At 35.4% G+C, this 15,095-nt stretch overlaps 2 protein-coding genes across 6 annotated transcripts in view; one reads left to right on the top strand and one right to left on the bottom strand.

The window, feature by feature from the left end:
- Window positions 1–781: 781 nt before the first annotated feature.
- On the bottom strand, window positions 782–10,367 carry tnfrsf1a (tumor necrosis factor receptor superfamily, member 1a). 2 transcript variants are annotated; one of them, XM_055209617.2, is made up of 10 exons: window positions 10,161–10,367; window positions 9,647–9,745; window positions 8,468–8,576; window positions 8,114–8,245; window positions 7,583–7,735; window positions 7,422–7,503; window positions 6,661–6,734; window positions 5,761–5,930; window positions 5,073–5,190; window positions 782–2,247 (listed from the first exon to the last, which is right to left on the bottom strand). In XM_055209617.2, the coding sequence occupies exons 2-10, from the start codon at window positions 9,704–9,706 to the stop codon at window positions 1,943–1,945; spliced, it is 1,203 nt and encodes a 400-aa protein (XP_055065592.2). In that variant the 5' UTR covers window positions 9,707–9,745; window positions 10,161–10,367; the 3' UTR covers window positions 782–1,942. The 2 variants fall into 2 exon arrangements, with proteins under 2 accessions (XP_055065592.2, XP_055065594.2); XM_055209619.2 differs by having other exon boundaries at window positions 5,761–5,921.
- Window positions 9,688–15,095, top strand: part of LOC129447775 (uncharacterized) — a 15,171-nt gene continuing 9,763 nt past the window's right edge. For all 4 annotated transcript variants that reach the window (XM_055209623.2, XM_073871927.1, XM_055209624.2 and 1 more), the window contains exon 1: window positions 9,688–9,769. In XM_055209623.2, coding sequence (XP_055065598.2) covers window positions 9,705–9,769 — 65 coding nt within the window. In that variant the 5' untranslated portion in view covers window positions 9,688–9,704. The remainder of the gene's footprint in view (window positions 9,770–15,095) is intronic.

Here is a 15,095-nt window from a genome sequence, read left to right as displayed (position 1 = left end):
TTCTTTTAGTAACAGGTTAAGCAAGCGGGACAGGATTCTTCAGCCTCTACCCCTAAGATCTCCGGCAGGAGAAACCTGATTGGAGCACCGGTGCTCTGTGATGTGATTGATAGCCAACCAGTCGTTTGATCACACATACATATAATTGTTTTGACGGGGATGATAAGTTTGGGTTTCCACATAGAGAAGCTTGTGCAAGCAAATGCACACACACACACTAGAACAGTTGCAGGCTATTTCATGTCTAAGCACGTTAGGTGGATAGAAACCAGATGTTTACATCTCTTGAAGAACTCACTTAAAAAAATGATGTGAAATCACAATTTTTATGTTGCAACTTGTCATTCGATTTAGAAGAAACACTTACATCTTAAGTGAGGTTGTGAGAAAATAGTCAGTTTGTGTATGAAACATTGAAACAGGTCAGACAGAACAGAATAAACGTGAATTAAAAGAGAAAGAGAGGGGCCCGTAAAACATCAGACAGGAATTAATTCAGTGGAATAGGAATGCAGAAAAGTAACATTGCATAAGATCATAAGAGTCATGCATAAATATGCACAAAGACATAACACACACCTTCATCCAGGACGGCACAACTGGGTGGTGCTTGCTTAATAGTTAAGTGTCTGATAATGAAATAGTTATAGGTTTAGCACTGGTGGTGTTAATATAGCACTTGTGTCTTCAGGGAGGGTATTCCAGAAATGAGTAGTGATTTTAGTTGTAACATAGACAAAGTAAACGCTTAACAAAAATAAGCAGTGAAGTGCCAGTCTCATAATGTGAATTAAAATCCTTTATTTTTACAAAAATAGAAAAATACATTCTGCTGTGTCCAAACTCCAAATATAAGAAAAGAAACAGGAAATAAAATGCTCATTTGTTCATACAACTTCAGGAAGGTTGTACGGAATGTGTCTCTATACAAAAAGAAATACTGCCAACCTTCACGCATGACGTGACTGCACATAAAATACACAAATTACAATAAGGAAATTAAATCGTTTATTCCGGTTACGGAAGAAACACTACAAATCAAAAGAAACCGGACAACTTTCCTGCTTCTTTATACTGAAGGTTAACAAATGATTCATTGAAAACTTTTCATTGTTTCATTTTCTTTGGAGTGGTGACACAAACATGCGTGATACTTGAAATAAAGCAGTTTAACAGTTAATAAACATCCAGCAAAATATACACTATAAACACTGATAATGTTAAATGCACCTTGAAACCAGCTGTATTGTTCATATATTTATTTAAAAATTAATGCTTTGAGGGGCACCATACTGTTCAACAGCACACGTGAAGGCTTGTGGAAGGATACACGTGAAATTTACAGCAATAAAAGAGTGCAACTATAGACAGTTCATACTCCAAACATATTCAATGCTCAATAACATCAATATTATCTTTATCTATAAAGACAGCGACATTATTGAGTAAATGTTTCACTTCAGATAATAATGTGTTGTCTAACAGTTTCATTATATAAAAAATCTTATTTAAAAAATATTCAAATAAAGCTTATCAAATGTTTACATTGTTCATTTGATTTTGTTCTGTTTCGTGAGACTCGCCCGATTCTACAAAAAGAAGAACTATGAGAGTTTTTGGCTTTTCCATCACATGAGAAACATTTGCTGAAACTCTTAAAAGAGTCACACCCAGTTAATGTACAAAAATATATCCAAACCCCACCACATTTATTCAGATATAAACTCTTACAGCACTCATCAAGCCGTGACAACGCCATATAAAAGCACAACATAGACCTACATTATGCATATTCCTAAAAAAATACTAGGCAAAAACGGTAGTGTGAAATTTGATCGACATCTCGAAAAATGCTGTCGCATTCATTTCCACTTCCACTTAAATAGTCCAGAAATGGAAGTTTAAGTTCTCTATTAATGCCCTTTATGTCTCCATAATCACCTCATTGTGAAATGGGTCTGTCTTGTGAAAGGAACTTGGTCTCAACGCTATCTGCACAGCTGGATAAATACATGTCTCTCAATGTATCTATAAACATCTGGATGAGGTGACACGACAAAATGTTGTTCCCTCCTCCACCGCACCTATCACTCCAAACCTTCAGCATCTGGTACTGGGCGTCTTTACACGCCCGGTGATCGTTTTCTGCTCTTTCGATGTCCGGCTCTGAGACACCAAGGCGCCGAACGAGTTCTTTAAATCGTCCGACAGGGATCTCATCCAACACAAAGTAGAAGAACTCGGCAACTGCAAGTGTAAAAGTCAGAGAAAGAGACGTGAATTACTCAGGCTAACAATGGCTGCATCCTCCATGGATGGTGTTTCAGAAAAGTTGACTATTATTTAAATGTAAATTTTGGTAATATGCATAAGACCGGTGAATGTAATGCTCTGTTAACTGAAATAAACCAGACTTTATGACGTATGCAGCCTGCATATGAGACCTCTAGAGGAAGAAGCCTTCCGATTGAGAAATGGCCTATGTGTAGAAAAATACACAATGCATTGAAAGCACCAGTATTTCGTAACCAAGTTGATGCACAAAATGTGTAACACTTTTTTCGACATTATTGGTATTACTGAGAATATGTTATGACTGACCAAAGCACGCACAGGGGTACCCAAGTACAGAATGATTGAATGTGATACTTGAATCACCTCTTTCATTTTACTTTAAAGAGACAATAAGTAGGATTTACCCCCATCTAGTGGTGAAATTTTATTTTGCATTCAAACGAATAGTGCTCTCTAGCGCCTCGCTTTTCCAAATGCGTATTGCAACTACGTTAGCAGTTATGTACTGATCTCCTTGTCTGTTACGGCTGGTTCATGTGTTCGAAAACACATTACCAGGGTTACAAGAATGAAAGGTAACCCTTTCGGCCGTTTGTTTTCAATGTCAGAACTCAATAGATGTAATAGCTGTTTCTCAATATTAATGTTTCTGGGTCACAAAATGTAGTTTTAAAAGTAGTTCAGGCGAGAATATACAGTACTGTGTGTAGATTTGTTGTTTTTTCAATTGTATAGTGACCTTATATAATTATTTCTCAGGTTCTTTATTAGAATACAATCAGAAAATACAGGCAATGTGTATGTAGTATTAAAAACAGTATAAAAGTATAAGCTGAACTGTCAAGTATTTAAGGTAAACTCCCCTTTCACTTGAGCAATAGCAGGCAGCTGCAGGATCTCTTAAACCTACATGAAATCAAATCCTAATTTCTAATTGTAAATCTGGTTTCTGTCATTTACTGTAGTTTTTATTACACTGATGTAAATTGTTTGTTTTTAAAATAAGTTTGTTTTTAGTTAGTTATTTAATGCTATAAAAACGGTGGTGTCACGTCATGATTGAAAGCTGTGATATGCGCATTCTATGAGAGCAGGGGCGGGGCCTTGTTTTCGCGGCTTTACTTCCTGCTCACTACTGTCGCAGGACTGGTCCTGAAATCGCTACTGCGCAGACTCAAAACCCAAGATGTCAGCACCATACACTGACGGCTTCCCTTTTTACCGATGGAAGAGAGCGAACGGGCGTCATCCATCTTTTTTTTACAGTCTATGCTAAATACTGACTGATGCCTGAAGATGACATTTAGTTTTTAATTTTGTGTACATATTTCCTGTATTTTCTGTTGTATCTTAAAAAAGAGTGAAAAATAAATATAGATGGACACTAAAACTTTTCTAAAACAACAAAGCTGGTGATGGTGGCCTAAGACTTTTGCACAGTACTGTATATGTATAATATTTAAATGTGCAATCATCGATTTGTAAAGATAGCGCCTATTAAAACTAGTAGAATATATCACGGCTATCAGCCAATAGATTCGACAACCAGAAAGAACTGTATTCTAGTAATAAATATAAATTCTAGTACCATAAATACAAAATATATGTCATATAATATTTGACTATGGTATGAAAATTGGTATAAAATTGGTTTCCCTAACAGGGTTTCACGAGGGAATTGTAGGGGGCTCATGTGTTAATAAAAACCTATGAATTAATTACAATTCAGGCATAAAATGTAAATAAATCATTTTAAAATAAAATAAAAAAATCTAAATTGAACACTAACATTAACACTAAAAAGATGTGACCCTGGACCACAAAACCAGTCATAAGGGTTAATTTTTTGAAATTGAGATTTATACATCATCTGAAAGTTAAATAAATAAGCTTTCCATTGATGTGGTTTGTTAGAATAGGACATTATAAATACAAAGCTGTATAGGAAAATCTGGAATATGAGGGTGCACATTTTTGTTGTTGTTGAGAAAATCACCTTAAAAGCTGTCTAAATGAAGTCATTAATCACAACGATTTTTGATATATTTACAGTAGAAAATGTACAAAATATCTTCATGGAACATGATCTTTACTTAATATTATAATGATTTTTAGCATAAAAGAAAACTGAATTATAATAATTTTTACAATAATTTTGACCAATAGTGTATTTTTGGCTTTGGTACAAATATACCCGTGCTACTAAAGACTTTTATTGTGGTCCAGGGTCACATATTTTATTTGTCTAATCTGAATGTCATGAGACCATTAAACAACACAACAATATATCAGAAAAATGAGAATTCACGCAAAATTGACAGATGCACTTTACATATCATTAAAAGAAAATTACCAGCTGAAGTACCAATAATAGGTAATAATAACAAAAAAAGTAAAATACTACTGAAAACTTTAAAATGCATGAAAAATAAATGCTTTTGAAGTTAAATGTGTTGGTCAATTATTAATATATGAACTTTGAATCTCATGGATTATGGTAAATAATTTAGGTCAAGAGGGATTGGCTGACAAAAAGTTTGAAAATGGCTGGTATAGATAATAGGAAAAATTGTCCTGTTATTACACTCTCTAGAAATAAAAGTTCAAAAGTTGTTACTAGGACGGTACCTTTTAAAAAGCTCCTAATATGTACCATTTTGGTACAGATATGTACCTTTTAGGTACCAATGTGTATCTTTTTGAAAAGGTACCGCCCCAGTGACAACTTTGTACCTTCTTGTCCCTTTGTCTGATAGTGTATAGAAACAAGTACATACTTTTAATCTCTCTTGGGACGCAGTCTGGAAGTTCTATGCGCAGTTCTGTTTCATACAGCTGGTTTGAGATTGAAACATCCTTTATCTCTGTGACTGATGAAGCTTCTTCCATCATTGGCTATGAAAGATATTTAAAAAAATGACAATTACTAAATAACACCAAACATTGATAACTAATCATTACAAAACATAACATGATCTTAAAACAGGGTCCATAATCTAATAATAAAAATATGGGGTACTGCAATAGTTCCCCAAATTCCTGTCTGATTTAAAAAAAATTAAAGCTGTACAACATTAGCTAAATAAAAATTAAAAATTTAGTTCATTTAATTAAGAACATAAATTACTCCAGACAATAATTATTATTTTAATGTAACTATATTCATGTTATAGGCTGGGCTTGTTTTTCGACATTCGACATTGGAAGACATTACGCAGTTCAAAAAAACGTTTTGTTTTTGTATTTTCATATTTGCGGTTCCCTTTCCAAGTCTGTGGGGTGTCTGAGTTGCCAATCACTTCTCTAGAATATAACATTAGTATGTGTTTACTATCAAACATGAATCATTCACTGCTAAAAAGAATATTCATTACGAATTTATCGTCAAACGTGAATCATTCATAGTGAGAGGAATGATAGCGTGGCATCTCTCAGCCTTTGTCATAAGTCAGTAACTCGGTTTACCTCGTCTTCAGACTTCGCCTTATCATCACGTGATGACGAGTGGTTCGACGAAGCTCGTTTCCTTTTCCTCCAGATCCTGACGGCCTCGTATAACAAAAACACTCCCACCATCACGGCTATGATGCATGCGCAAATCGGGAACACTATTTGAGAAACTTTGTCTGAAACATCAATATAACATAAACAAAACAAGTTTAAAATCACTGGAAATGAGCGTGTTTACCTCTAATATGACCTTTTGTTGTCGCACGCATTGTTTTTTGGACAAAGTGCAGACAGCTTAGTCATGGCAGGGCAAATTCAAACAGATATTGTTATGACACACCGAATGCTAGAGGGGAGTTCCCAGAGTTACTCATGCTTTCTGAGAGACTTTCCTGGGAATTAATTAAAAACGTGTATTCAATAATCTAGGGGGTTACGTTTCGCATGTGTTAACATGCTGAGTTGCATGACTGGTATAAAGCTGTCAATTACTGTATTAACAATTTGCGCTACTCATAGATGCTGTCACATATTTCCTGTCTACTCCCTGTGCTTCCCCTGAATAAACCCACAAAACCTTTCTGTCAGAGACATACAGTAGCCTACATATGTGGCTTTACAGGCTCATTAAAATACATGCATTCAAAATCACAAGCACAGCGTTTCATTTTTTCTTGCATTATCCCAATGTTTGAATACAAAAGCAATACTGCCGTGTAGCTCTCGTGATAACTTGATTTCATACCTGATCAATCTGTATGCACAAGTAGTACAAGGACAATTTACTTCAATAACTGTGTACATCTGGACCTGATTAGACCTTTTATAATCCATTTTATTGGTGCGTTATTATTGCATCATAGAAATGTTCCCCTAAATTCTGATCAATGTTGATTTACAGTAACTATCACTTACTGTTAGAAATAGTCTTCTGTAAGGTGGGTTCTGTTGTAAATCTGGGTTCACATAGGTCTTCACACCCAATACATCTGCATGACATAAGGACACTTTATAACATATTTTATTTACATTAAAAAACACTTTATAAATGAACCATTGCTACAGTGTAATGGGATAGATGCGTGTCCTATTGCTAAACCAATAGCACGAATGTTGCATAACAGAAAATGCTCTGTTAGCAGTCATTCATTTATTTTGCAAGTTTGCAGTTACAGTTTCATGAGTATTTGGTTGATCATGTGATCATGTGAACAGAATTTAAAGGTGCACAGTGTAACTTTTAGAAGGATCTATTGACAGAAATGCAATATTATATACGTAACTATATTATCAGTGGTGTATAAAGACCTTACAAAATAAACTGTATTGTTTTAATTACCTTAGAATGAGCCGTTTTATTCTACATACACCTCGGGTCCCCTTACATGAAAGTCGGCGCCATGTTTCTACAGTAGCCCTTAATGGACAAAATATTTTATAGAGTGCGTTTTGTCACTACGTTGTCTCAGACAATGATGCGTTTGTCCTGTGGCGGCTAATGTAGCTTCTCTATGCGTTTCGTCCTCTAGGTGTTGGACTAAGCCATTGGTTGCAATTCACAGTCTCACTGCTAGATGCCGCTAAATGTCCCACATTGCACCTTTAAATTTTGGTTGAACTTCACCTTTAACCCCTGAGAAAGTGATATACTATTTAAAAAGGGTATTGTGACTTACTCATCACATGGCTTACAAAGGTTGTTTTTAACTTTGTAATGTTTGTCTTTGCATATACAGTGGTCATAGTTGTCCCCAGTACCTGACAAAAACAAAAGCATTAACTACATTCTGCAATATTAATAAATTATTTGATACATTTTTAATAAGCTTGAACTTACAATTTCCAACTGTCAGCTGTCCGTCTCCACATGTTTTACATTTTCTACATTGTGGCGTCCACTCGTCTAACATTTTCATGTAATATCCCTCCTTACATTTACACTCACTGTTTTTGGTGATCGTACAGTTTGAGACCGTGAACATGATTTTGTCTATGAGTGAGTAATGGAGAGAGAAAAAACAAATTATTTGATGTGTGAACATTATTAATGTTTTATTATCATATTATTTTACAGATACTATTGCTAGTTACACAGATATTTTTATAGCGTTATAAATATAACAGTCTGATTTATATAACAGACACTTATTCATACAGCTCCTGTACATCTTCTAAAGGACTTACTATAATACCATGTATTGCTATTTTATACATTTTCTGCTTTTCTACACATTTTTATGTCTCTAGTAATTGTTCTGCAATGAGTTTTTGTGTAACGCTGTTTATAAAACAATGCACAGATGACATATAGACTTAAATAAGAATACTATAAGAAAACCATAAGAATAATAACAAGAAAAACAATTACCTCTACTATCACATTTCTTGCAAGTCCAGCATGTTGGATTATAGTTTGATGTGTTTAAGTAAGTCCCGCTCTTACATTTCTCACAGACTGACCTTTTCCCCTGGGCAGGGCATTCCTTTTTAAGCCTATACCCTAAAGAAAAGTACAAAAAGGAAATTAAAGAGCAGTCAATAAAAGTTAAACCAAACATTTGTGATAAACACTGTTGTTCAGGTTTTATTAGCAAACACACCCTGCTGGTACATTATTCAAAGGTGACTTTGAAAAGCTCTTTTAAATTATACAGCACTTAAATTTTTCAGTGGATGGACCTAAACTACACGTTCATATACAAATGAAATAATTTTGCTTTACCTGGATGACATTTATCACAACAGTCTCCCTGCGAGTTCTCGTATTCATTCTCAGCACATTTACCAACTGCAGCTGCATCTACTGTTGCATACGGTTGGCTTATTAAAACCTGTGGGCAACATCATTTTAAGTTAGAAATGCATATCATAGTATAGTTTCTTCTTTAGTATATAGTATGTAGTATGCATACTGTGCACACAAAGCTAAATAAGCTAAGATAGTACATTTGCCAAAATATGCTACATACAACATACAACAATAAATCACACAATACAATAAGTTTGGCTTTACAGTCTACTTGTGATGTGTTAATGAACTAAAATAATATCAAGTGTAATTTCCCTCTCTAAAACCAGCCTGCTACACCAACTTAAACAGCTAAAACCAGGCTGGGAGACCAGCTAAAATCTGCCAACCCACTTAGGCTGGTTTTAGTTGGTCTTTTCAGTAGAAATAGCCTTTAAAATAGTGATCGCTTTATCTGTTAATTTTCCCCATAAGGATTAGAAATATTCTGCAGATACGTTTTATCTTATAAATAAGTGGTTCTCAAACATTTCGCCGTAAAATGTCATAAAACTGGGCCCCCCTGGCACCATCTTGGCCCCACAAGGAGGCCACGCCCCATTGTTTGAAAACAATTATCATAAACCAAACCAACCAATTCAGAGATTAAAAAAAATGTAAGCAAGCGAAAGTTGATCAACAAAATTTCTGGTGGTGGGTAGATAAAAATAACCCAAAAGGATCAAAAAATCGGCAGACGAAAATAAGGACAAAATCTCCAAAGAATTTATTGTCCAGAAGCCACAATGTGCAAAACCTTTTGGGGATCAACCAGTGCAGTGTTATTTTAAGCATAAGCCTGCATCCATTTAATAAGCTTATTACCGTAAATATTATTTAAAAAAGTATACATACACATTACAAAATATACCCATAAGCTACTCAAAGCTTACAAAAAGCCTTTAAATTATATATAGTACATATAAATGGTCCAAGAGTGTAAGGAGATCTAGTCAACTATGTAGAACGCCAATTAAACAATCAAAGCACATAGCTCATTAAAAATACACAAATACATCTCTCTAAAACAGATTTCGCATCCATGGCCATTTTATACAGTATCCATTTGAAGACAATATCTCATCAGTAAATGCTTTGTAAATGTTGTGTTACCAGAAATAACGAAATGATGATGTGAAGCGTCCAGCGGCGAGTGGTGCTGTCGTGCCTCATGGTCGCTCGAGGGCGCTGTTTCTCACTTCATCAATCACACTTGACGGATCCACGGTTGCATGGGTAAGAAGAAAGAGTTTTATTCATTTCTATCTCTGAAGTCCTGAACACTGCATTATTTAGTCAAGAATTCGCAAGGTAAAGTCTAATTTTACTCAGAGCATATTCCGTGTCTATCCTGCAGTAGTGTTACAGTAAACCTGTTGCGCAATAACTCCTACAAAAAATAAATCACATTTCCGCACTCTTTCAAACTTTTCACCAACTTTAAAACGCTTTTTTAGATTAATACCGATGTTAAGAGCAACTCCATACAGCTGTAAGTTGTGAAACGGGGAGACGTTTTAACATTTTCAACTTTTTTAAACCTACGTTACAACCTCAACACCCACTAAAATGTCACAATGAAGATATTGATCTACTGTAGTTCCGTGCGGAAAGCTCGTGACCTTACCTTCACTCATTACGATTAAACATCCTTTTTTCTGTATCGTTCAAAAATTTTATCATCCCCAATTAAGTCCAAATATACAAAAACGGGTTACAAATGTTAAGATTGTGAAGTTGGTTCTTCGTCCATCTCTTCAGAACCCAGGGCAGTCGTTTACTGGAAATGGGTATGCGTCACAACGCAACTGCTCCTCCTCGTGCCACAAATCATATGATGCAGGAATTCGAGGCGCCAGGAAGAAACTGAAACTTAAAAACGGCTTTGATTTTTTTTGTGTGCTTATAAACTTGACATTACGATATGCGAGGTAATAACAAACTTTCAGTCCAGAATAAATACACAAATCCTACAAATGTTTTATACACAAAGAATGACATGATGTTGCAGGACAATAGACGGAAGTATTTTGGATCCAGCCAATCATTTACTAACTAAAAATGCATTCTTGCACGTTCACTTACGGGCAAAGGATCATTTACTCATATTAAATGTATCCATATTTTAAAATAAAATAACTTTGAAGTTTTAAAATACACCACATACAAACACAAATCTTCATTGTATTTACGATTTTGGGTAAAATTTGCAGAAATTAACTCTTGGTATTTTATCAAGCATCTTCTTGAAGTCTCAAAATTGATGTTTACATCTATTTTGGGCACTTGGAATGCTTTTTTCATTATTCTGTCAAAGTCATTTAAAAAAAAAATTAATAGATGAAAGTATTTTTTGTAATAAAAAAGTTTGAACTTTTTGGCTACAAAATAAATATCAGATAATGATGCATATGTCTTCAGATTAGCAAAGTTTAAGGTCAAGAAGAGAAGCATTTCACTCGAGTGAACTTAAACTTTTGAACTGTTGTGTACGTTTTTATCGTTGTTGTATTAGATAACAACAGGGTCAGTAATGATAAAGGTCACATTTTGAAATATTTTTTACTTTCTGCACATGGAATATACGCGAAATGAACTCCTAAACGGTTTACTGCTGAGTTGAAGTATGCATAATGAAGTGAAGACAGAACTTCCTCACCTCAATAACCACTTCCTGTCTGCACTTCCCCTGCAGTGTAACCATGGAGATTATAATACCCACGGGTTATTACATAAACAGATTAATTCAAAACAAAAACAAAACAATGTTATGCTGCTAATTGGGTATAATAGATCCAAAATGCTGTTGACTGAGATATAGCTGGTAATTTAAGGCTGAATGTTAATCTTAGCTGTGATCTGCTGGGACATTTACAGTAAGACTTCAAAAACCGCTGACATGCAAATCTCTCATAATCTTTAATTTTAGGAGATATACATCTCTTCACTAGTAGATCACATCAGTGTAATATTCAGAAAGGTGGATATGTAAATGTGAAAATGCAATTAATGCAGCCAGTGGTGTGGTGTGGTGCATGTGGTGAGACTGTGACCTAACATGAACCTTACAGGATCTTAAAAGTAAAGTTTATTAAAGGTAAAATGGAGGATGGTGCTTTTAATAAAAGAATACAAAATCTTTACACTGTCAGAAAATATGTTGCCCAGCTGTCACTGGGGCAGTACCCTTTCCAAAAGTAAAGCTTTGCACCTAAAGAGTTCATATTATTACCTAAAGGTTCATACAGGTATTGATACCAAAGAGAGGTTTTTTAAAACCTCAAATGTAGGCTACATATTGGTAATAATAAATGTATATATATCTGTAGCATTTTTTTTCTAACATAATAAGCATATGACAGACGTGTGTAAAAGTTGACATTGTCCCAATTATGCAAAAATCTGCAAAGCTTTCTATGGAATTCTGTGTGGGTTTGCTTTTATAACACCAAGGTGGCAGCAACCAACATCTTGTAACTGAAATATAACAGATATATAGTAAATAACAAAGACGTAAATGATAAAAAAGTATGGATGTTGTGTGATTGTACATCAACGAAATGAATGACTCACACAGCTGACTAAAATTTGTACTCCTTTAATCACTTTAATAACCGTACACTGCAAAAAGTGTCCAGCTGTTATGGTTAAGGGCCGTTTTCTGACAGTTTTCTCTACAAACCCATTTGCTATGTGTCAGGCACACCTCGTCACGCCTTTTACGAGAAAAACCACTTTACATTATCCGTTATGCTAAACTTAGCTGTGCTCACAACTTATTTTAAATCCAAAGTTCACTTCTATCTCTTTCTAATATATGCAACTTCTCAACTTCCAATCCTTTAGACAAAGGGCATCATGTAGATCAGTGGTTTTCGAACTTTTTCAGCGTGCGGCCCCCCTTGTGTATGGTGCATTCCTTCGCGGCCCCCCAAAGAAAATTTGTGCCCTCTCACATGCCATCATATTGCTTAGTTTATCTGTCACGTGTGCAGCTCAGACATTCACGTAACCCTGCTGCGCGCATCAAAAGTTTATTTACGGAGGCAAATGTGACGTCTCTCCTTTTGAATTGCTCTAACACCTTGGCCTCCACGCATGAGCCCAAGTGAACCGCACTCCAGCCGACCTCTGCAACCTGGTCGCGGGCGCGGTACAGAGCGATCACACTAGTCAAACGCGCCCAAGCGTGGTTTGGTTTGGATAGTAGACTAGTTGTCGCAGGGAAATAAGTGTTTCTTGATGTTTGCTGGTGTTTTTGGGTCGAGTTGCTCAGAGTTTTGGGGTGGCCAGGTACTGTAGCTTTTACTTTGTTAGGTTGGAACAACAACCATGTACATTTTAATCTAGACACCTAAGACACACCTCTTCCAATTACAATGCATTCAGATAGAATTCAGATCTTCTGCACTTTTTTATATTTTGTTGTAGCCTATTTATGTTGCATCGTGATACTACTATACTGTAACAAGTAAAAGTTGGATTAACTTCAACTGGTAATGCCTGAAAATGAGAAGTCTTTTCAACTTAAATTTTCTCACTTTGAGTTAAAGATTTTAATTGAAATGTTTAAATATTTTAGATGTTACCAGCTGAAGGGATTTTCTAGCAAAATGATTGTCATTTTTGCCCCCAAAAATATGTATTTTTAAACTTCATCTTGCACTAGCCATGTGATGCGCCAGCGTCGTAATCACGTCGAAAAAGGTCACGCATATGCGAAACTACGTTCCAGTGTTTACAAGTGTAGAGAAAGAGGACCATTGTTGTATGTGGAATGATACTAATTGATTTAAAGTTTATTCTTTAAAATGATCCACAAGTTTCACATATGTAGCGCGTGAACTTTCAACATGATTACATAATACGTAAGGTCACGCTGGCGCATCAAGTTGTGGTTTAAAAGAAGGGTGTGCGGGACAAAAACTAACGTGGGGTTAGTTGTAACACGGACTGTTTACATTGTTGCACAACCCTACTGAAAAATCCAGCTAAGACCAGCATAAGCTGGTAGCTGTTTTTTTGCTGGTTTAAGGTGGCAGTAGCTAGTTTAAGTTGATCCTCCCCACCTGGCAAAACTGGTCAAGCTGGTGGGTCAGCTGGTCTTCCAGCCTGATCAGCGAAGTCCAGCTAGACCAGGCTAAAAAGTGACCAAAACACAGCTAGACCAGCTTGCTACACCAGCAATACCAGCTTAAAACCAAGCTGGGAGACCAGCTAAAACCAGCTCACCAGCTGGTGCTGGTCTTGGCTGGATTTTTCAGTAGGGAAGGTTGAGCATTTTGTTTTTCAGTTTTATTTTTCACACTGCCAAAAGACGATCTCCCGCAAATTATTGTAAATGTATAATGTTTTTCCAGAGAGTTATTGATGAACGTGTTTTGGTGGCATGTAAGTAAATTTTTTTCAGTTTCTAAGTCGGGTGTGTAAGATACCAAAACAGCATAGTTTTGAAATGTCTGCAGGTCTTAGCAACTTTTTTGGTAGGCTTGAAAATATTTTGACTCAGCGGGGTTAATTGTAAAGCTGTGTTATAACTAACCCCTCAGCACTTACGATATGAAAACCGCTAACGTTAGCGTAATTCTTGCCGTTGTTTTAAATAAGCAACACACGAATGATTGCTGGTTGCCAACAAAATAAATGTGCCTGTCTTATCAAAAATCATGTGTCAAATGTATTTTTGTTCATATCTTTAATATTGATTGAATAAGGTCACATCAAAGATTGAAATTATAATGAAATGAATGGCTAAAATCAGACTCATTATCTCAGAATTTGATTTTGAAACTGTAGTACATATAAAAAAAATTTTGTCATAATTGGGCTGCTTTTTCTCACATATTTAGACATTTGTTTCCATTTATAATTGAACTATTGTTAGAAAAGGGCTGGATGAATGAATACAATGTGGAAACCTGTCTATTATAGGCAGATATATAAAGAATATCCACTCCAAGTATATAGACATAATAGTATTGAAATATTTGCCTGCAAATTTTTTAGCAAGTGTAACAAACTAACCCCCTGCGTGTTACAATTAACCCCACCTATGGGGTAAGTTGTAACGTTTGCACTTCTGTCACGTTTGGTGTAATTGTCCAAGAATGGTAAGTACTAGAAACAATCTTCAAATGTTCATTTGTAGCAGAGATGTGTGTGTTGCTTGTGTAAAAATATAATTAATCAAACTCAAATATTTTTTGATTGATTGAGCCAAAACCAAAAAGCATTAGGTTGTGCCAATTTTTATGAAAGTGGAATATTCCTTTAAAGAAAAACTGGTACACAGCAAAGATTCAATTTTTATGCATATCAGTGACCCAAAGCACACAGCCAAGAGAACACATGAATGGATAAAAGAGAACTCTTTTGAATGTCCTACACTCATAAAGATACTTGAAAGTTTCTTCACAGCCATGCCATAGAAGAACTATTTTCGGTTGCTCTAAGAACCATTTATTCAAAGGAACCATTTCTTTATAAAGGACCTTTCTTGCCACAAAGAACCCTTTTTGAAACAGAAGGGTTCTTTACATGTTAAAGGTTCTTTATAGTGTGT

The sequence above is a fragment of the Misgurnus anguillicaudatus genome, chromosome 10 (genome assembly GCF_027580225.2).
Source record: "Misgurnus anguillicaudatus chromosome 10, ASM2758022v2, whole genome shotgun sequence".
In the NCBI taxonomy this organism is placed as follows: Eukaryota; Metazoa; Chordata; class Actinopteri; order Cypriniformes; family Cobitidae; genus Misgurnus; species Misgurnus anguillicaudatus.
The sequence above is the reverse complement of the archived record's forward strand: the minus strand, read 5'-3'. Positions and strand labels throughout refer to the sequence as shown.